This window comes from Plodia interpunctella, chromosome 6, assembly GCF_027563975.2.
Source record: "Plodia interpunctella isolate USDA-ARS_2022_Savannah chromosome 6, ilPloInte3.2, whole genome shotgun sequence".
Lineage (NCBI taxonomy): Eukaryota > Metazoa > Arthropoda > Insecta > Lepidoptera > Pyralidae > Plodia > Plodia interpunctella.
The window spans coordinates 49,522-74,138 of record NC_071299.1 but is presented as its reverse complement, the minus strand read 5'-3'; the positions used below and the strand labels follow the sequence as shown (position 1 = coordinate 74,138).

Here is a 24,617-nt window from a genome sequence, read left to right as displayed (position 1 = left end):
TAACGGCGCCGCGACAACGCACTCCGCTCCGAACTTGATTAAGTGCGGCTTTACAGCGCCTAAAATAGCGCCCACTAATTACAAGACAACAGCCGAAACACAAAGCTAGAGACATCCCGAATCATTTGGAAGTTTACAATTCTTGCGTTGATGCGAACGCTTTGTATTTGTTTCGGGGATTTATTGTTATTGAGTGGTTTCAGCCGCCGCCGCACGTGTTGGCAGTTGAGTGCCGCGAGAATTGCCTAGCAATAACATAAAATAGACATTTCAACTGAAATAACAAATTTTAAATAAGTCGTAAATTGAAAAACGTTTTTACGAGCTAACTCTAGGTATGCTATTAAATTTATTAATTAGATACAGTATCTACTGCATATGAATTATTATTGACTATTTCAACTCTAGCAACGGCAATTTGACACTCACCAGGTTAAGGCAAAAAGAGCAAAGTATTAATAAAAACACAATTTCAATCAAATATGAATCGAATAATGGGTGGCTCAAAGTAAAACAAATAATGTGGGTAAGTACAGGATTTTATTTCATTTTTCACAGTACGGAAGAAATCCGCATATATTATTCTAAAATTTTCACTTAATACAATTCTTGTTATTTGAACTTTACACCAGTTCGAAAATTTATTTTAGTCTATTCCTCAATTCATTTTTATAAATTCAATATTCCGCTTGGAATAAAAAGTTAATTGAAGTGGCTAGATTCTAGCATGGAGACATAATAAAACATACAGTCGTGTTGATACAAATACAAATTCTTCTTTCTTTGCTGGGCTATGTTCGTTAATATCTACTCCAATTTTATTGGATGACAGAAAAAATCAATGGACAGCACCTCGACTACATTTCAATAAATTAAAACAGACATTTAAATTCTATTCAGAGGTCGAGAATATCGGCAGCGATGATACTGCAAACTGATCGTCCTATGGCGGGACAGTTGATCAAATAAACTATGTAATACGATCCGTCTCGTCTATTTCAGTGCGCAAGATATACCTATTAACCTATGTATCAGCCTATACTATATAGTATTTAATTTATGTAAGCATTTTTTTTTGCTTTTGATTGGGTATAGTTTGTGGCTAATAATATTGTGGTACTAAAGTTTTATCAATGAAAAACCTTTATTGAATAAGACAGCAGTTGTAATACCTAAAAAAATAAAAAAATCCAATTATCATCATGCGGACAACAAAAATTATAATTAACAAATTTTTACGCCTAACTCATGAGCTCAACCATCCCAACTTATTACGATGAAGAACTCAATGAACTAATAACATCTATGGAGCCAAACATAAGTTACAGTCCTTATTTATAATTCAAGTGACTTTCATCTGACTTCAGAATCGACGTCTTGCTGAAATAGAAATTAATATGATGTCTGCTTCCAAAGCGACGTGACTACTCAACCATTCTCTTCCATTCTCGCTAGGATCGCGGTCGACAACTCTAACGTTACATACCTTTTGCTACGGCTACATCTACCTAAGCTATATTATGTTTTGCTATTTATACTGAGAGTTATTTACATTAGCGTAGTGATTTTACATAACTTAGCTTCTATACGAGGCAATCATTGCTATCATTTCATTCCATTAACTTTTCTTGCAAAAAGTTTGTCTAGACTGAATATGAACAGTAAATTTAAAAGTAATATCACTACTCATATTTACATCGATCAATCTAAAGGTCAGTTGCCCCCGAAACTGTTATAGCGGTGGCAACGATTCGGCCTACTCAGTCATATTATGCCATCAAAACTACTAGTATTCTTATAGTATTCAGAGAAAAAAGAAAATATTCTAAAAAATCACTTCCGTTGAGATGTGGCCGTGGAGCCGGGACGATTTATTTGTCGCTCTGCATTCTGATTTCAGGGTGGTTTAAAGTGGAGGTTGCTAACTGAATAGGCCTAAATACTCGACTCACTTAATTTGCAGGATTTTCACTCCGAACCCTTAGATATACCATGGAAGCCGATAACAGCAAACGATACATTATGTGCATATTAAGAATTACAAAAACTATGATGCCAGAACAGGTACGGACTCCAGAGACGCGAGGCCGCGGGTTGCCGGAAGTTTTTTTTTCCAGTGTTACATTGATTAAAATGGGGCATTAATGTTCACTATAGTCCATTCCATAATTCAATATAAAGCTTCCGTATATAAGAGAATCAAAAAATATAAAAGTAGGTAGGTACCTAATAATACTATTATGCCCGAACTAAATCTCACTAATTACAAATGTAATTTATGTCGAAGTATATACAAGGTATGAATTATTTCCAACAGAAATTAAAAACCGAACTTGATCAATTATACATATCATATCTGATCGGATTGTTTACAAATTCCGTCGGCAGGTGACCCCCGCTGCTCGGCCGTCCATCGCGAGGCACCTTTCAATGAATTATTCTTCCAGATATACATAATTTACCATATCATTTATCGCCATATAAATATCCACAGATATTTTTGAAAATGTCTATTTAGTAAACATAATTAACTACTTTAGAACTCTTTTGAACTTGTAGCACTGAACACGCGACACTATCGTCTTATACAGAATTTTTTACACTCCATTCACTCCATTTCAGTCCATGAAAAGTGAAATTTGTCCATGAACATCAGTCTACTTTGTCTACACTGCTTGTCCACTAAGACACTAGAACTACGACCAGCTGGCTCCGTCAACTCGCACTTCTAGTACAGGTCGGCCGTGGGAGCCGCCGCTCGGCGCTCGGGGCTCGCCGCTCGCTCAGAACCAGTACAGGTCCTTGGAAGTATCCTGCACTTGTGCTTCCAGACCTGTCAAAATAGAATTACTCGTAAAAAAATATGTTCAAAATTAAATATTAAATTATACAAGTCAAACCAAATGATCCATACTTGTCATTTTTTTTCCTTGGGATATAGTTTTGGTACATACGATACGAATTACTCAGATATATTTGACATATTGCTACTGTTGCGGTTAGGTAACGTCCCAAAGGTATTTTCAGCGAAGCGTACCTATTGCATGTTACAGCACGCGATTTTTCTTTAATTACATTGGAAAGAAATACCTACCTAAGTATTACATTAAAAAGAAAGACCTATCTTTCATATCAGCAGGGTGTCCAGTCCACAGCGAACTTTTCCCGGACCATTTTTTCATATTTTCAAATCAATGTTTTAAATTTTTCAGCAAGTACCTATTGTTATGTGTAATTTGTAGTTTTTAAGCGAATTAAAATACATCCCAAATTAAGTATATCATGAAACGCCAAAGTCATCAAAGTTAAAAATTTGTAATCATTCTAGGCTATTCTCTTGCTAATTCTATTCTCTTACTAAGCTCTTGCTGGATTAGATAGGTAGGTATACCTATCTAATCCAGCAAGAGCTTAGCAAGAGGGTCGAGAGTAAGCAATGTCTGACCAAGTGTGGTCGTCACGAATTTTTTCCGAATATTTCATAAACTTCTGTTACATATTGATTTTCAGCCTGTAATATCTTAATATTTGTGTAACGTAGAGAGAAAAATAACATGATTAGGGAGAGGGGAAAAGGAAGACCGGAAAAGAGATGGATGGATTGCGTTTGCGTGAGAGACGATCGTGTAGCGAGGACATGACAGGTTGACTTAGAACAGAGACTTATGGAAAAATAAGACAATTGCCAAATAAAAATTAGTGAATAATAGTAAATATTTTTACAGTAAAAAAATAAACCTCAGTTTTATTATTTTACATAATTTCACTTAAAAAATTCTGGAATCGAGCGGGAATTGAACCCACGACCCTGTCTACCCAGAAACCACTGAGCTATCGAGAAGCCAGAACGGCGAAATTATTTCCGTCTTATCTACTCGAAATATATGTATAATTTTATTCAGAGCAGAGTAGATATGTCGCAGCCAAATTGTTAAAATAATCGTTCAATCAAACAGCTAGCTCTTTGACTGAACAACAACGCCACGTGTTTGATTGAACGGCTATTTTAACCAGTTGGCTGCGACAGACACAAAGTAAAGGATGTAAAGAATCTTAAGATACCTACCTACTTTTAGATATTTCTTGTTTCTTTTTGGCAGTTATGGGATCTATTAATTGCAACCGTAGGCATATTGTGTATCGCTTGTCTCGTCGCTCTTGATCACTGACGATTAATTTTTTACCAAGAACACTTTGCTAGGCATCGAGTGCTCCCTAAATAAAAAAAGAAGTTGCAAAGAAGTGGAGATAAAGATACATGACGACCTCTGACGACCTCTGTGGCGCAGTGGTAAAGTGCTTGCGTCTGAACTGAGAAGTCCCGGGTACGATGCCCGGTCGGGTCATGAAAAAGATATTTTTCCGATTGGCCTGGGTCTTGGATGTTTATCTTTATATGTATTTGTTATAAAATATAGTATCGTTGAGTTAGTATCCCATAACACAAGTCTCGAACTTACTTTGGGGCTAGCTCAATCTGTGTGATTTGTTCTAATATATTAATTTTCATATTAAAATAGGAAAATAACAATATCAAATTTTTATTTTAACTGAAAATTCCTTATTGATTTATACGTGTACAGAAAGAGATCATGCGATAGCGGTCGGCCAGGCAGGTCGGTGTCAATACTCTGCACATGGGGATAGTTAATGTGGGGCCAGTGGCGGGGTGCGGGCAGCGGGAATTGACGGCCGCCTTGTGATAGTGACCGGAGGCGCGGACGGAGGGAGGTGGACGGGGATTGGTCGCCGCTCGCCAGCCCCCACCCACCGTCGCAGCCCGCGCCCACACCGCCCTTCTTGCCTCCCTTCCTAGTCCGGCTCTGGCTGCCCGGACAAACCTATTTAATTTGTTGTTGTGACTCGAGTATTGTTCTGCTGTAAAATTAGTTCTAGCTGGCTTTTCAAGCCAGCTAGAACTAATTTTTATCCAAATTTATAGCCAGATGCCAAACATATTATGGGCAAATGACTTTTGTCATCTATACGAAGACCACACCATAGCAAATAAATAGATAACCTCCCTCTAACACCTTGATATTTATAGGGCATTAGAGCCAGTAATCTATTTATGTTCTTCCTTTGGCCATGTCCTTATGCTATTCACACCATAGATCTAATCCTTGGTTGAGTCGATGTACCTAACTACTAAATTGCCATAAGGAAGATAAAGTACAGATACTACCAATTAATTAATTTCAAGGTTACCCTATAACAATTTAATGTCAGATGATAAAGTCTGTTATGCAAATTACATTTCGATATGCAAATAAACAGGGGTAATATTTATACTGGAATACCTATTGACGTTAAAATAATGGAAAACGACAACTGGTTTTCTTGACTAATTTCCTATCGTATAGTCTGTGTAGGTCCTATGTTAGGTAGCTAATAATTGAGGTACCTAAGTAGGTATAGTTAATAAATTGTCACCTGGTACCTACTAATCTAAATCCTCTGTATTTAAACCATGACATCTACCTAATTTGATGCCACGAATGATCCAGACAGACAGAACGAAACAAATTGATACCTATACTTACCTACCTATTAAAAATAAACTTATAATAGCGCCAGTGAAGAAATGACAAGACGAAATTTAGAGCCATGTGGCGGTGTCTATTTTAGGTGTTTACAAAATTTAAATATAGGTGAAATGCAATAATAGCTATATAGGTACGAGTAATAAAAATCCATCTCGAATTCCCAACGCGAAGAATCTCAACGCTTTTACAAGGGGAATCTCATTAGGATACAGATTTAAAAAGAAATTGGGAGGAAAATATCGGTACGAGTTAGAAAAATACGAACCCTATTTATGGGCAGCCGTGCGTGTCGAAACGGGGGCACATTTTCTTTCCCTCTGCTCGCTTCAGAAAATGTTATCAATCAAGAGAATAGCTGCGATTGGTGAAACAAAGGGTCGGACGAGGAACACGGTGCCCGGGGAGAGTGGGGTTACATTACGCGGGTGAAGAATTTAATTTGCGAGGGCCGCCCCCGTCGCGCAAATTAATTTTAATCGTCGTCATTAGGAGCAGGGTCGCACTCAGCGCCGCACCCGGGCCCCGCGCCCCGCGCCCCTTGCACGCGTAGGTTGATCGCCTCGGACTCGCCGGCCCGACTGGTTTTTATCCCGAGATGTTTGTTCGGGGTCGGCAATCGTTTGTAATCACATTCCCATCCGCTGAACAATTACCCTATCCTTAGAAATTAATCTAAATTCCAGCTCTGAAGGCTGCGAATCACGCGAACCTGAAGCGAGGGCTTAACGTTTGCTTACCAGTACATTACATCAGAAAGCACGTAGCGTCGGCTATCGTAATCGGCTATTTTATTTTTTGTTAAAATACGAGTAGTTACAACACTGTTACAACAACACTATTTTATTTATATACTAGCTTCTGCCCGCGGCTTCGCCCGCGTGAATTTCATAGCAAAATCTCAGTAATTTTTTTATCGCGTACTCTGTAAGTCTGGTAAACATATATGATTTAAATTCACATTTTTTCTCATCTTTAGATCAATTTCCAGTTTCCCGCTGCGTTTCTCGTCCAGCAAACTTGTCCAATCCCGCAATGTAGATATCCCGTACCGTTTCCTACATGTTGTGCCACCATGTTTTTCGCAATGTGTCCCGTCCCGTTTCCGACTCCCACACCCGCTTTCTGCAACGCGTGCCGTCCCATTTTCCATGACGTTTTACGTGCCGGTTTTTTATTAACCACAAACGAAAATTAAACATTTTTTGTATTTACTTACTGTTATTTACTACAAAAAGTAAGTGTGCCAATTTTCATATTTTTATCTTGAAAATTGTATTAAGTCCCATACAATCTTTCACCCCTCTTTTGAAGGGTAAAGGTAAATTTTCAGAAAAATCTGAAACACGTATTCATTAATTTGTTGTAAACAACCAAAATCCAAATTTTCTAGTCAGTAACTTCAACGGCGTAGAACTTTCATATTAAGATTTTCACTCCTTTTTCTTTCTACAAAATTTTTAAGTAAATCGACTCCGTGGATTGTTATTTTAATTTTCCTACAGGATCCTCCTCATTTTCCGGGATGAAATGTCTATAAGATGTTAACCCGGGACTCCGAGGTATTTTTGATTTATTATTAGTTTTTCAATCATCCTATGGAAACCTGACCATTTACCGGAATTAAGCCGGTATATAAGGTCCCAAATTTCAAGCAAATCGGTCTAGTAGATTTCGAGTGGTGCGCGTTCAGACAGACAGACAAAAATTTCCAAAACTATATTTTCGTCATCTATATCAGTAATTAAGTATATTCCATGAAGAATTAAAAAAAAATATGTACAAATTTGGCCTTACTTCAATTTTATTATATGTATTCATATTGAATTTGACTAAAAGGAACTGAAAGTTCCTATACAATCCTAAATAATTCTATAAATGCCAAATGGTTGTTTGTTTATTTGTACCTCTTCATGCTCTATATACTCAACCAATCTTCTTGAAATTTTGCATACATGTAGTTTGAAGTATGGAGAAGGACATTGGGTACCTTCATTCCGGAAAATTAACGCGGGCAAAAGCTAGTTCTCTGGACAATAAAACCTAGGACCAGTTCAAGGTTTATTGACTTTGAGTGACTTGACTTTTTGTTATTTTAATGTTTTCAGACTCTCATGAACTTCGCAAACAAATTCGGAGACAAACTACAACAACATATAATAATGTCCATTCGTTTAAAAAAAGCTTTAAGATGTGTCATAAGTGTGAAAATAAATATAAGTATTTTTGTGGTTTTAGTTTTCAAAATCAAAATCAAATCATTTATTCAGAAATTAGGCCTTCACAGGCACTTTTTGACGCCATATTCTAAATTAAATGATATTTAGTTATTATATATAGTTTTATGTATTTTATTTATAATTTTAAAAATAGTATAAAAGTAACAAATGATATCTTCAAATTAGCTGTCGCAATGCCTGAACACCAAGGTACTGGAGACAAGTAACCAGTGTCTTGTCCATATTCACTTATGGTGCTGAGTACCAGACCCAGCAGTGGGTTGGTTGATGCTCATTGCAGCAGTGGCTAAAACGCTAATGATAAAAATGACGCGTGTTCCATGGAATATAAAAGAATTTAACCGTCTGACATATAATATACGACAATTTTATTCTCAAAATTAGTTGTCCAAATCCAGAGACGAGAGGTCTCCTCGGAGTGTTCCACGAAGCGGGGCGGCGGCGCAGGTCAAAGCTGGAATGCTTTGTTTTGTCGCGGAGTTCGCTGCTGCACTTCAATCACCACAATTAAAATATTTCTCCGAGAACATCCCAGTGTCAACTGTTTCTGTGAGACTTGACAAACACACGCGGAACTGAAACTTTGTGACATCCTCCGCCATGCTTATTTTATATTTATTGTGCGCTTTTATGTTTTACGAGTTTTATGTTTTTTCACAGACTCTTTTAATCTCTTAGATAGCTATTATTTTATTCATCAGACAAAATTGCCCTCGAAGGATAATCGTTTAGGTATGCCATTATGTGCAATATTAAATTTTTATTTATTTTATACTAGCTGATGCCCGGGACTTCGTTCGCGTGGCCGAACAATTTTTGGTAAGGAGTCAAAATTATTAGAGAAATTTAATTGTACCGACAAAGCATAACGATAACTATACATACAGAACTAAAAAACCATTATTACTCTTCTTCAGGTGTTTCAGATCTTACATTATTTATACATCAACTAGTGTTCTAGATCTTCGATTTTTATACCTCGACAAAAAATGCTCATCAGACTGAACAACTTTTGTTTAGGCGTCATTTATATACTTCCTATAGTTCAGCTGCCATCAGTAGTACCATCATGGGTCTACATCAGGTGTTCCAGTTTTGAAAAATATATAATTTTGTTATTATGTAAATTTATTCAATGTACAGACTTTTTTCTACTGTTTTATTATATGTATCGATGCAGGAACTCGATTGATGACTTTGAGCAACTCCATATTAATTCAATACATCTAAAGCTTGGAATCAGAATAATAAGTACTGTTAGGCAGTTTTTGACAACGCTAGAAGCTCTTAGGTACTTATATTAGAATCGCTAATCTCACATATTTACCTACTTACCTAAATAAGTCTTTAAATGTACTGTGCCCTTATACCTACATTAAGGATGGCAGCCACCCATGAGGCTGTGAAAATGGCAGACTACTTTGTGGGAAAAAATAATAAATCTGGTTGTTGTTGGAGTTGGAACGGCATCAACACACCAAGAAGAAAATTATACTTTTGAACGACAACAATCTACGCTAAAACGATTCCAGAGATGGTAAAATGATCTTATTTCGCTCTGACCTGGCACAGGTGGGTAAGAGTAGGGCGAGCAGGCAGCTGGGTCGAGATGGTGCGAGGGATGATGCTGAGCGTGCGCGTGCGCGTGATGCGCGTGCGCGTGCGCGTGCGCGGGCCACTCCACCGGCTTGTACTGCGTCAGCGAGGAGCGGCCCAGCAGCAGCCCGCCGACGCCGTAGCCCGCCGCCGCCGCCATGTTGTGGTGCGCCTGCGCCGCCGCGTGGTACTCCGCCGCGTGCCGGTGCGCCGCATGCCCGTAGCTAATTATACCAAATTAATACAAATTAAGTATTAAAAGCCGTCTTCTTTGTTAAATAACGATGGGAGATTTATTATTGATTTATTTTCGCAACACACAAAAGCTGACTGATTAATTTATTTTTGTTGAATAGGCATATTATTTCAAGAACAGATTATTCCACAATATCCGGTTACACGGTACACACCCAGTATAATGCTGGTGCCAAGGATCGTAGTCGTAGATGTCGACGCCCGCACACGCGCCGCTCGCCGCCACGCCGGCAGCAGCCGCTGCGTTGAAGAACGATGCAGGCAAGTTACGCGACACCATCGGGACACCGTCTGGAGAATGACCAACATATAGTTAGGTTCTATTACTATCTACCTACTAGATAAGATACCTCATATTGATATATATATATTCACATTGTATGACGAAAAACTAAGAAAATACAAGATTAGAGAAAGTGCAACTGATGTCCTAATACCTGATATCGCCAGTAAAAGACGCGATTGTATTATTAGCATTCAAGTGGTTTAGTGCCATTCTGATTAGAGCGCAGTGTTGTTTTTGCTCGCGATGGCCGACAATCGAGCTCCGCCGCCAGTATGGCAGTGCTATGTGTTTTTGTCGCGCGGCTCCCTTAGAAATCCTTTAAGTAATGGCCACTTCTTTAACTAATCTGTTCGCGTAAGCTTGCCGAGCGAAGGGACGCGCCCTTCGCATCACAATGCGGCCCAGTTTTTGGCAACACGCGGCGGCTGCGTTCCAACCGACCGGTTTCGCGACTCGCACCGTTGCGTCATTCGCGATCTTTACCAATACGACTTGATAATCATCCTTCACATACAGTATCTATAACTATTTCAAACAGTGTGCAGTCTCAACATCGTTAGCCGAGCATGCACATGACAGATTCCATATTGTCCCAGTTGCCAATATGGAAACCAATTTCATCTCGTGGCAAGAAGTTTTGCATATACTGCCACTAGAAGAGAGAAAATGGGCGTAGATCGTAAAATACTGCATACAATATAAATCAAAGACATATGGTCTCGGGGAACTAAACAAAATAGACCCGGCGGCAGCGTCTGATGCTATATAGGTATATACCTATTTCAAAGAGAGAAAACAAAGTCTTAAGACCATCTCTGTCTGTTTCTAAGCTTTCTTCTTTTAAACCACGTAACGGAGTTTGTAGAAGTTTCACTGGTATTTAGGCAATTTATTCCCTAATATTTAATATAGAAGTCAGGCCAAGTCGCTAGTAATATTCATAACACTGTTCATTTATTATTTTCAAGTACCTAGCCGTGATCGATTCTACGGTTTTAATGGTCCTACTGTGAAGTGGTTTAGTAGTTCTCAGTGGTCGATGTCATAAGATTGAAGTTACCTGAAGTGATGGCATCCACAGACCATATACCCTTAAAGACAACGCTTGCATACATTTTTGTATGAAAACGCAATTGCCAAATTGTGGTCAGGTGCGGGTACGGGGAAAGTTGCTTAGCTCTCATCGGAGCGTTCAAAAATACATCAAAATTGACAACGTTTTGACTACTGTGTCTGACTGACTAGTGATGGGCAACACGATGACTTCAATCGAGAATTTCTAAGGCCAGACACACATGTCCCATTAGTGAGAAAAAAAACTCTTGTCTCGAACACAGTATGGGAGGTCTCGGGAAATGTATATCTGTATGACTAACAATACCTGGGTTAATGTTGCAACAGAAAAATAATATATTTTTGTCAAAAAAGACATAAAGGAAAGACAATATATTATTGTCTTGATCATTTATTTGATCTTTATTAGGTACTATTGTTCATTGTAATAAATATTGTTGAGAGGTTTGCGTAAGTACCTATAAGTATTTTACTCCAATAAATAGGTACTATTTTATTTACACGAGTAATCCTCGCGACAAGCTTTTATGATCATATTAGCTGATGCCCGCGACTTCGTTCACGTGGCCGAACAATTTTTGGTAAGGAGTCAAAATTATTAGAAAAATTTAACTGTACAGACAAAGCGTAACGTTACCTATACAGGAGATGCTCATACGACTGATATATATATTTCCTATAGTTTAGCTGGACCATTATGACTCTTCTTCAGGTGTTCCAGAGCTTCGATTTTTATACATCAACAGGAAATGCTCATCAGGCTGAACAACCTTGGTTAAGGCGTCATTTCTGTAGTTTCCCGGACCATCATGGGTCTGCATGAGGTGTTCTAAATCTTCAATTTTTATACCTAAACAGAAAAATCTCTTCAGACTGGACTACTTTTATAAGGGCGTAATTTCTATATTTCCTGTAGTTTAGCTGTGCCATCTTGGGTCTGCATAAGGTATTCTAGATCTTCGATTTTTTTACCTCAACAGAAAATGCTCATCAGGCTGGACATCTTATGTTAAATCGTTATTTCTATATACATATATTTTCTATAGTTTAGCTGTACCATCATGGGTCTACATCAGGTGTTCCAGATCTTAAATTTTTATACCTCAACAGAAAATGCTCATCAGACTGAACAACTTTTGTTAGGGCGTCATTTCTATTTTTCCTATAGTTTAGCCGTACCATCATGGGTCTACATCAGGTGTTCCAAATATTCGATTTTTATATCTCAACAGAAAATGCTCATCAGGCTGAACAATTTTTATTAAGGCGAAATTTCTGTATTTCCTGTAGTTTAGATGTACCAACATTGTTCTCCATCTGGTGTTCCAAAGTTTTCAAAATAACAAAAAAAATTGCATTCAAATCCGTCCAGTAGTTCCGAAAATTAGCGTGTACAAACAGACATACAGACAAACAGACAGAGATTTTTTTTCAAATTCTTTTTCTGTTATTATGACTCTATCGCCTAATTTTGTTTTTATGTAAATATATTCAATGTATCGGATTTTTTTTCTACTGATTTATTATATGTATTGATTGATAAATTGTGTATAATGAGGTTATAAGTTGACAGTTAAAATTTTAAAGGAACATTTTATTTTCTTCTTTTTGGAGCATTTAAATAAAAGTTTTTTTTTTATTTTAATTTATTTTTAATTTGTAGTTATGCTTTCTAGGTTTCTGAGTCTGTTCATCTCACTCAACGTATCATTGTTGTTGCAAGGTCGTTTGCCGGTTAATTTCGAACAGTCTAGCTCTTCTATAAGAAGACCTTCTAATGTTTTTACCCTATTTAAGGCCACGTATGCTTGACCAGCAGCAAAGATCTTTTTTTTACCTTTTTATTCTCAGCCCGTCTGCTCATACTATAAGAAAGCATAAAAAACTATAAAAGTCCGCCATTGGATTAAGAATGATATCAGAATATTTTTCCAATTATTCTCGGCGAGCCGTTTTATTTGATACCCACATTTCAGAAATGCATTAAAAATAACTATGATCCGCGAACTTGGATGGTCAGCCATATTGGATTTAGAATGACTTCACACAGCTTATCATGTATTGTCACCCAAATTAAACATGTATACAAAATTTCAGCTCTATCGATTGAAGATTCATCAATTATGATCACGAATCAATTTTTCAAAGAACTCGAGAATTAGGGTTCTCAGCCACGAATATATATTTTGACTTTATTTCGATCTTAGAATGCTCACCTTTGGGCTTGTCGATCGCGAGTGCTCTTGTGAAGTGTTCATCGACGACTGCGGCAACGTCTCCCGAGTAGTGCGTGAAGACCACGCAGTTAGCGCTGACGTACTGAGCTCGTGCGCGGCCGGCGCCTGCGCCTGCGCCGCTTTCGCCTTCCGACTCCGAGGATCCACCGCCTGGGAATAGTGTAATCAGTTTTTTATTACGAAAAATGTATCTTTCATCTTGTTCGTAGTTGCTTTGCGGGCTGTGACACCGCGAAGTCGACAGTCAGTATAAGAATTAAACCTTAAAGCGTTGAAGATTTACCTATGATTATATACAAATAGTCACCTTTCTATCGTCAACACCCCCTTGGGAATGCTATTGTTATATTATCCTTGGCCGCCTCGTACGACATCCTGGTTCTGTTCCAAAGCAGAAGCATAATAAACCGTACCATCAGCGCTGGTGCGGCCGTGGGCCGACAGATCCTCCTCCTTGGCTCGCAGCCTGGGGGCGAGGTGCGCGTGGTGCGCGTGCGGCGGCGAGCCGGCGCCCGGGGACTGCGCGCCCGACGACGCGGAGCCCGAGCTGACCGCGCCTCCTGCGCTGGCGCCGTACGCCTCGCTGCCTGCATTGCTACCACTCTGCACGTTGAACTGTTGACATTATACGCTTGTAAAGAACATAACGTTAAACCTAAAAACTACATTGAATTTTATTGTAAATTTTGTTTTCTTTCAGACACCAGCGTTAGCACTAATACACGGGAAAATAAAGAAGATCGATACCTATGTTCACTACGCTTCATTACAGTCAAACAAGGCTGGTCGGGCCGGCCGCGCCGTACCCCTGTATGTGCCCTGTAGTGTATAACCCCTGAAGTTAAACGGTGCCATCAAGTGTATGTGATCTTTCCAATTATATTTTATTTTGTTATATTTGTTAAGTAGATTGTTATTTGTTAAGTAGATTGTTATTTGTTAATGGTGTTCTTTAGATACAAATCGGTCAAGTGGTAGTTGAATTCGCGTGATAAGAGTTACGTACATTTTATAGTTTAATTATAGGTTTTCCTGTAATCTACAAGCAATTGTTGATACTGACCCGGTCATACTGAAAGTGCGGCGCGTGATGGAAGGAGCGCGCAGCGCCGCGGCCGTACAGGTAGGGGTAGTAGGCGCCGTACATCACCTCCGTGCAGCTCACCGCCATCCCGCCGGCGGCGCGCGCCCCATCGCCCTCCCCGCCCGTCCACTCTCGCTGCTACCTGCCAACGAACAAATACACGTAACCCAAACCGCCAACGGGACATCACTAAATAGCATAATATATGTATATAGTACATAGTACCGTACCTAGTTACTTTTCAAGAAGGGTTTCGAGAGAAGTGATCTAAAATCATCCATCTTAAACCTTCAACAATCAACTTAAACCCCACCGCTCCCATCTGACAAGATGACATTCATGGAAAGTGAGCTTTAAAGCGTTCTCTGGAGACAGGTACTATTTACATTGACCACAAATAAGCGGACCAACTCACTGTCAGCACTCGTCTTGTACTTTGCTGTAAATAGGTATATCCCAATCCCAACTATTGAATGCGAAAGTAAGTTTGTTTATTATTAAGAGTATGGATAGGACCTTTAATTAGAGTACCTTTAATTCCGGAAAAAAACTATTGTTCCCGTGGGATTTGCGAAAAACCTGTATTCCATTATAGGTGGCGCTAAATGTTAATAAAAAAAATACAATAAAAACACTAGATGGCGCTGTGTATTTTAAATGTGCTATGGGTGTATTTCAACTGAAAAAGTGTTCACAAGGGCGTTCAAGCTAATAAACTAAGAAATCGGGATGGTAGATATACCTAGCTAGAGCTAAAGTTTCTAGAACGATTTTAATCCTCGAGACTGGAAGAGAAATGTAAAAATGATTGATGCCCAAATCAACACCCAAGAGTATGTAATTAACGCAAGTGTAGGTACTTGAGAAAAAATATTAGTCAATCAATCGCGAAATTACTTTCGAACCCTTTGCTCTTTGCAATCATATTTTATTAACAAAAATGTGCTAATGGTTCAATTTCCTAAATATCAGACAGCAAAGTAAAAAGATTATAAAAACAGTTTGCTTCACTGGTTCAAAATTTACAATTTTGCAATCTCGGATGCGAGTCAATTGGACTTACTAATAAAGACCAAAATGGCGGCGGTTCGCGAGCATTAGTTTTGTTTTTATCAAGTTCGTACTTCCTTCTATATAAAGTATTCTCTCTAAGTCAAATTCAAATTCAAAATTCTTTATTCAATTTAGGATGATATACATCACTTATTGACGTAAAAAAAATACTTAAACTACTGCCGGCTTCCAAAGCGCAGGTGAAGAAGAAGCGCCGCAACAAACTTCACCGCAGCCTTTTCTCCAAGGACGTCAATTAACAAATACTCGTATAGGTCTTACTAAAAATTAGGACGAATTTACATCATTATTAAAAATGTTAAAATTTGAATGAATAAATAAAATAAAAGTTGCATTTCCAATAAAATTATTGAAAATTGTCACACAAAATATTTATATATATATATATATATATATATAAATAAAAAGCGAAATGTACAAAACGTACGTAATAATGTCATAAATCAATTACATATGTTATGAGGACACTGCACCATGCTTGGGCCAAACATTATTGTCGTTCACATAATCATCAGACTTGTAATATGCCTTTTTACAAAGTACTTCTTTTATATAATTTCTAAATTTTTTGTCTGTAAGACTACTCGTACCTATATTATTGGATATACCTAACATAGTATGTGCTTCTGAAGATGGTTTTGTACACATGGCAAATCTGGTTCATCGAATTAAATGCGCAATGGACAACTATCGTTGGTTTCCTAATCGCCCGCTGTCATTTTGATGAAAATAATGGTAGTAGTCATTCAGAGCAACAACATTAGATTTTTAATTTAGCACGCTTTTAGTACTCATGTGTAATTTGTCTTGTATTGCCAGAATTAAGCTTCTGTCTCCGGGAAGAGTTCTCGACTTAGCCATGCGTTTAAAGCTTCCTTATCGACATTAGTTTGGTAAGTGTTGGTAGGTAGTGCCTAACTTTTAAAGACTTGGAGGTCGATTTAGCAATTTTGGCTTACTATGAACTATTCCTATTTCCACAGTGCAGGTTTGCGAACTCTTAAGAAGATTACACCACACGATCGTGTATGATATAAATCGTATCAAGATCGTTTGGGTTTGCTTTAGCTCGAGGCGTTTACTCGGATCGGAGTCCCGAAGGCGACTAACGATCGAGAGTTACTTGTATGCTTTTCATTTCGATTCGAAAGAGGAAATTACAAAAATATATTTGTCAACATATAAACCATACGTTTATTTAGTTACCATTGTTCTCATTTTCAAAATTTTAGTATTTGTTGTCAATGTTTTTTTATAGTACCTACCTATATTCGTTAATCAAATGTAGACTTATTAGAACTAGCTACGCCCAACTATGCTTCCAGCGTAGAAATCTCGAAATTCCAAAAATTTCGGGATAAAAAGTATCCTATGTGTTATTCCAGGTTATATTCTACCTGTGTGTCTAATTTCATAACAATCTATCCAGTGATTTTGCGTGTAAAAATAAAAAAATACACACATAATCACATACTTTATTAACAATACAAAGGGAAATATCCGAAATTGTTAAATTACACAATTTCGGATAAAATAAATAAGCTTGTTTAAAAAAAACATTAAATGTCGCAAAATTTACGACTAAATAAAATATAATAGAAAAATCAAAATCTATGGTAGGTACTTCCGTGGACCCAGATGAGATTTGACAAAAATGATGACAGATGAGATTTGACCTAACAATGCATATAGTAATTATAGCGCCATTAAAAAATATAACTACTATTCATGTCGCAAATTTTGAACCTACAGGGTTCCCACTGACTTAAAATTATTGGAATTGGTACTTGAATTAGTGTAAATAGTAGAGCAGATGAGTTCTAGGTATTTATTGAAATATTTTGTTTTTTTATACGTACCTACTTATTACTACGCTACGAAAATTCGCCACTTGCAGACTATCATTCCAGCGAATGCTGGTCTGCAAGTGGCGATACAGCGGTTAAGAACGGGGAAATGCCTATTTTTGATGAAGGAGTTTGAGTTCGAGCCTGGCGTTAACCGATTTTTTTTTCTTTTACTTTTTTTCGTAAAGAAACATTTTGCACATTTTTAATTTTATTGATTCCAAATCATTAACATTTACCTCAATAAATGGCGCTTTGCTTGGAATATATTTTGGAAAGAACGTCGTTTTTTACTGTCGTAGTCGAAGAATCACGCATTACACACGTGACCAAAAGTCATGCCCGAGCAGTAAACCGTTGAGGAGTTCTTTCTTCGGAAGCCAATCCTGGGCGCACCATCAAGTCATGCTTCCATAGTCATACATTAACTCGAAGTGCACCTAGCGGCACTCACCGACGCGATGAATATGACATTGTTTAGTTTGTGTGAGAGCTATCATTGACCGCAATGTACCTATTTACGGCAATATTTTTATTGAAAACAACCAAGGCAATTAGTTTAGTATAGCGCATTTGGGATTATTTTGAGGTACCTACTTAACCTTGTTTCATGTAAATACAACCAACTTGTAACCCCATTTTTATCCCTATAGGGATGGAATTGTCAAATGCCTTGGGTAGCATTATTATTTTTGACTAACCACAAACACAATTATATAAAATTTAATGTGTCTTAACTTTAAAAATGATGAATTTTCATACAAACTTGCACCTCCTATTCTACTCAGTCAGGTCAGGGGTGAATTTCTGAGATATAAACTACCCTATATTGTGCTCCGTCACTTTCTTACACTGAAAATCCCATTAAAATCGGATAAGCCATTTCGGAGATTAGCCTGAACAAACATACAGAAAGACAAAAATCTAAAACTAGTTGTTCGCCGCGAACATAGACCTCGCGGATACATTTTTTTTTACAAAATTGTTAATATTTAAAAAACCACTTAACCGATTTTGATCACCCACGAACTTAAACATTCTACTGACAGATCCTATGTAGGTACCTACCTTTTATTTTTTTTTCCAAAATCGGATCAACGGTTCAAAAGTTATCGAGATACAAACATACACAAAATGTATTTATGCCCCAACTAGAAGGTAAGAAAAAAAATGTATAATAAGCTTCGAAGCGTTAGTAAAAATAAAACTAAATACCTATAGTGAACTAAAAAGAGGTCAACCTTCCTGCGGCATTCGAACTCCAGACGCTCAAGTCATAAACTGTTTGTAAACGAACTGGACTATTCACCTTCAGACAACGCTGATGAAAATATCCGTCTATTATGTCTATGTGTATGTCATATTATTTCGTTGTCACTACAAACACGAAATAGTCGTAAGAGCCATCAATTCCAAAGGCGCTTAGGCCATTTGTGCCAACTCCGCCATTTTCAAAAATTTCCTCGACAATCGATTTTCTTATGTTTTTCGAACCTGCTCGCAAAATTTCACGGGAATCGGTTGAGAAATGCGACCTCTAGAGGAGAACACACAGACATACGAAAGCACTTTTGGCCAAGCTGAAACGAAGACCTCGCTCGCTTCGCTCGCTCGGTCAAAGTTGTTTCGGTAATGCAATCGGGTAAACACTATACAATTAAGAAAATGTAGTTATTTTGAAATTACAGACTTTTTTTAGTTTATAGAATTTTTTAGTTCGTGGGGGCATCAAAATCGGTTAAGTCGTTTTTCAATTATTCACAACTAGCTGATGAAAGAGAAATGTAATTATACAGACAAATGTAACGATTTCCTATACATACAGAAGATTCTAATCAAACTGAAAAAGTATATTTTCTATAGTTTAGCTGAACTATTGTGACTCTTCTTCAGGTGTTCCAGATCTTGGCTTTTTACACCTCGACAGAAAATGTTCTTCAGACTGAACAACTTTTATTCGATAATTTCTATGTTTTCTATAGTATTTTAGCTGTACCATCATAGGTCTACATCAGGTGTTCCAGATCTTCAATTTCTATATCTTAACAGAAAATGCTCATCAGGCTGAATAACTTTTGTTATGGCGTCATTTTAATATTTCCTATAGTTTAGCTGTACCATCAAATGTATACCCTATATGTTGCCCAGGCTTAATAGCTATACAACAAAAAAGTTTCATTCAAATTCGTCTAGTAGTTCCAAAGATTAGCGTGTACAGACAGAAATACAGACAGATTTTTTTTCAAATTCTTACTCTGTTGCTGTGACTCTATCGCCTAATTTTATTTCTATGTAAATTAATTCAATGTACAGGATTTTTTTTTCTACTGTTTTATTATATATATATATATATAATATAGTATATGTATAGATTTGTAAAAATGTATTGCGTTAGAACGCGAACTTGGACCTCGCGGGTCTAAGTTCGCGACGAACAACTAGTGCGAAAGAAAGTATGTTTATTTGTATGTTACCTCTTTACGCGTTATTTAAGTACTCGACCAATCTTCTTGAAATTTAAAAACTAATTATAAAAACACTAGCTGTTGCCCGCGGCATCGCCCGCGTTTATTTGCTTTAACAGTTAATTCTCACGGATAAAAGGTAACTTATGTCCTTCTCCATACTTCAAACTATGTAGGCATGGACGTATAAAAAAAAAACATTTTTTATAAGTCCATGTATGTAGGTATGCAAAATTTCAAGAAGATTGGTTAAGCAGATATAAAGCGTGAAGTGGTAACAAATATACTTTTTCGCATTTATAAATCTACTAGTTGTTCGCCGCGAACTTGACCTCGCGAATACAATATTTATTCAAATTTGTTAATATTTCAAAAACTACTTAACCGATTTTGATACCCCACGAATTTAAAATTTCTATTGACAGATCCTACATACCTTTTAAATTTCAAAGTTATCGCGTTACAAACACACATAAAAAATGTATTTTTGTCCCAACTAGATGGCGCTGTGTGTATTTTAAATGCGCTATGGATATTTTATTTAAACTAACCCAATCCCATTTAAATACGAAGAAAAATCTGTTCCCGAGGGCATTTACGCGGGCGAAGCCGCGGGTCCTAGCGAGTTGGTTATATACATAAATATATTTATTTTATCCATGTTGGTACTATTTACTCCACCCTGTATTTATATTTTAGAAGCTTGTAAATTCGCGCGAAATTACCTAACTATGCAACTGTTTTCCAAAAACAAGGGGAAACGTCAGAAAAATCCCAACAAACTGCAACTGCCTAATTTCCGCCTTCGCCTACACTCTACTAGCCCCCTAGCAATCACCTTAAAGTACCTATACTACAAAATATTCCTGCAACATATGAAATAAATTGTTATTAATAAATGCTATTACACTGTCTCAGAGTTGAAGACCTGGAAGATAAAATTATTTAAATAATGTAATGTAATATTATTTAAATAATATAATGTAACATAAACAATAATAAACGAATATCTAATAATAAATCTATAAAAATAAAATAATAAAGAAACTAATAATCAATGAAAAATTAATTGATTTACTAAAAGAAATTGAATCAATATACCAACTTAATGTAATTATGGACAAGTCAGCCCCTCTTCGAATGCTGCGCCCGAGGGTCTGTAATTGTTGTTATAATAGATAACTATATAAGAAAGATCTGACATAGTAAGGATGCAAATAAAGAATTGAGTATTGAGTACATAGGTACCTATTTATAAAACGGAACTAATAAATGATGATGTTCACATGTTTTATTCTATTCTGCCCCTAATAGGGAGTATTACTGCACATTTATCCCGCCAGAGTACAGCACTGTATGTTAGGTACACAAAAGCTTTGCCGCCTTTTGCTTTGTCGATTAAAAAGTTTATTTTAGAGTACTATATTAATCCTTTCATTATGTAAGCATTCGTTTGTAAAGGTTGAAAACAAACAACATGTAGCATATTCGGGTGCCGAAATATTGGGAAAAATCGTTTTCCTTAATATAAAAAAACTTCGAAAACTATGGGATACCTACGCCTCACGCTGTAATATTTTTGAGCCAGTAAACGGTCGAAAAAAAGCTCGGAATACTTCACACGTGAACACTTATTAAAATATGGTCTTCATACAGGTAAGATCTTCAGTCAAAATAAAGTTTATATCAGTTTATGACTACAGTTGACCAAATAATGCAGAACATAACCTAAAATAGTGTTATTATTTTCAGGATAATCCACTAAATCCTTCCTTTTTCCTTTAAACTCGCACCACGATTGCGTAGAAGGTATTTTTGGTCGCAAATCTGCAACAATATTGAAAATTGGCGCTTTTTGTCTCCATTGGCAATGTTTGTGTACCTTAGTTGTACCAGTAGCTCCATCTGCGCTGCTTTGCGTAATATGCCCTTGTGATTTTTTGGCACATACCTAAGTATTGAATGCAATAAGATCTCTCTGACAACAATAAAAGCATGTGTCAAAAATGACATTATTGTAAGAACTCATTTATGTGTGTGTGTTCATTCCACGTAATGACCACGAGCCATAAGGACCTAAATACGATTTTGAAGAAGATACCTATTTTATTAAAATACTAATAAATAACAAAACATGAACCAACCTATACACAGTTAATTAAACATATTTACAACAACAGTATGGTAGTGCATTTACGTACCAGTCTTCTGGAACTATACACTGTGGAGTCAAAAAAGGTGATCCACAATCTCACCTTACAATATTTTTTATAAGTTTGTTATGGGCGAAAATAGACTAAGAAATCTCCGTTTTGCCGACGACGTTTTGTCTTGTCTTGCTGTCTACTTCCCTCACAAGAACCTGTGCAAGGCAAGCCTCGAGGTTGGACTTACGATGAATAAGGTCGAAAACTATAATAATGACAAACAGGTCCAAAATCCCTATCAAGGTGGACGGCAAGGAATAGGTACAATATGTCAACGACTACATCTACATGGGCCAGCTTCTATCCAAGTTATCAAGTATGTATTTTTAAAAGAGTTTATTGATAGTTTAGAAACTCTTCTTCTGGTAATCTTTTCAAATTACGGACCACTGATTGCTCAGGAAGTGGTGCGCTGTTCTGTTGGTTTTGGACACGTGCGACATACCTATTATGTCCTCGGTGACGTGAAATTGTCATTCTGGTTCTTTATATTGAGCTAAACTTGTATTTTCCATTCAAAATCTTATAGAAATGTCTCAATGAGATCACCACGAAGACGAATGCTTTCTTCAACGGTGGTGAGGAACAGGGCGTGAAGTCTCTCTTCGTAATAGGTACCTAGGTACCTATAACTTCTGACGAAGAGCATGAGGAATTTTAGTAGCTCTTTTTTGGACACTTCCCATCATATTAATGTCTTCTAAAAGTACAGGCTCCATGTTTGAAAGGCTACTCTAGTACTCTAGTAAAGTTATAATTTTTTTGAAAGTTTCAATAGTTTATCAATGGAAAATGGTGTAACACTGCTACACCGTTGTGTAACTGGGAAGATTTTTTTCCCAATGTGCACCAGTGGTACAAATCGTGGTGACACAATGTGAACAAACCGAGGGAGGGAAGATGGCTATTATCCTTACATACCCCTATTATAAAACAGTCTGTTCGCGGTAGACTCAAAAACTGATGCATGGATTTGCGTGCGGTTTTCACTAATAGATAGAGTGATTCCTGAGGAAGGTTTAGGGGTATCATCTATTTTTACCCGAGCGAAGCCGGGACTGGTCGCTAGTATTACCTATCTATTCTAAAGTTAGATAAAGTTTATGCTGTCAAGGTAGGTAGGTATCCCTTCCACAGGTAGGTATCAATTTATTAGCAGTTTTTTGTTGTTGTGGTTCTTCGTGTATTTAATCATTCAGACTGTAGATATAAGATAAATTTAGAGCAATTAATTTATAAGTATAGTAGGTAGGTATAGCCTACCTAAGTATGGTCTATAAGTACCCGTGTCCTTGGGTGACGACTTGTCATGATTAAATATTTCCTAGTAGTACCTACTCGTAAGTATTCTGAAATAGTTATTGTCATTCACCCTCCGGTTATTTTAACATATAAGTCTGTGCACCCTCATAATAACTACTTAGGTAGGTACCTGCACTTGTTCATAAAAGAAGGTCCTTCTAAGTAGGGTATATGTTTGTTTACACGACGGCAGGAGACAAGGGCAATCCAGGCACTGTGTATCACACAATATCACGTCACTCACAGCACTAACACAGATGATTCGTTTTGAGGGTTGTTGTATCAAAATGAAGCACTGCACTCGCGAGCGCCGCTCGCTCCACGGACTACGGTCCGCCGCACACAACACACCTACTCAGTCCGTCGCGCCGCGCGGTACTGCCGGCAAGCCCTGTGTCTCCATTGGTCAGCGCCGCCTCCTGCCCCCGCACTGCATTACGCTCCCCTTCTTATTGACTCCTCCCCTTGAACACTAGGCCCGCCTTCGTCTTCTATGCAACAGCTGGTAGTAGTAGGTAAGTTCGCTATTACCCTGCCTAATTAGGTAGGTACAGGATTATGGACTGTCCGAACAACACAAGTCACCGGAATTTAAAACTCTATAAGTATTGATAAGAGAAGATGCTGAGATGGGCAGCCGATGTCGGGAGCTCTATGAAGTGTAAAACGAATCGAAACATTGACTACAAAGTTGGGAATGCGTGGACGGGTTACTTTGCCGCTATAATGAGAAAGTGTTGCGCTCCCATGTTGTGCGAGTGCGATCCAGCTCCAGTCCCAATAGCATCCTAAAGGTTTTTGTTGACCGATCAGAACCATCCTTGTCGTTATTAGAGATGGATAAAAATCCAAGTGATTAACTAAACATTACATGGATTGTCATGCAGTTTTCACCAATAGATAGTGTGATTCCTGAGGAAGGTTTAGGTGTCCTACTTAAGCATAATTTACTAGCAGCCCGTCCCGGCTTCGCTCGGGTAAAACCGTAATAAATTACACACCTAAACCTTTGTTATTTTCGGTGCCAATTAAATTTCAGGTAGGTAGGTACCTATTCCGCTCGGTATAGTCGAAACACAGATCATTTAGAGTCGAAAGTACCTACCTACCTATTTTAGACGCATATCGATGACTACAGCTAGTAGCAGTCAATATGCGTCCAGGTCCTGCCTGCGAGGTATATAATAGGTACCTACCTACTTTGAATCTTCGTAACTTCTAACACCTTGTAAACCACGCATTAAATTCAAATGCATCAAAAAGCTAAAATCATAAGTACCTGCCTAGGTAAGGTAATACCTACTTGTATGGCGATAAACTTGTGTATTTTGATGAGGATAATTGTACTTACTTAGCAAATATCTCCAGTTAAACATCATTTAATGATTTTAATTAATTTTTTTAGGG

At 37.5% G+C, this 24,617-nt stretch overlaps 1 protein-coding gene across 1 annotated transcript; it reads right to left on the bottom strand.

Moving 5' to 3' along the window:
* Positions 1-521: 521 nt before the first annotated feature.
* vg (vestigial) lies at positions 522-23,601 on the bottom strand. The gene is made up of 7 exons (XM_053746816.1): positions 23,341-23,601; positions 14,295-14,457; positions 13,645-13,846; positions 13,211-13,381; positions 9,790-9,925; positions 9,347-9,603; positions 522-2,833 (listed from the first exon to the last, which is right to left on the bottom strand). Exons 2-7 carry the CDS (start codon positions 14,400-14,402, stop codon positions 2,784-2,786), a joined length of 924 nt encoding a protein of 307 aa, XP_053602791.1. The 5' UTR covers positions 14,403-14,457; positions 23,341-23,601; the 3' UTR covers positions 522-2,783.
* Between the last annotated feature and the right edge of the window lie 1,016 nt (positions 23,602-24,617).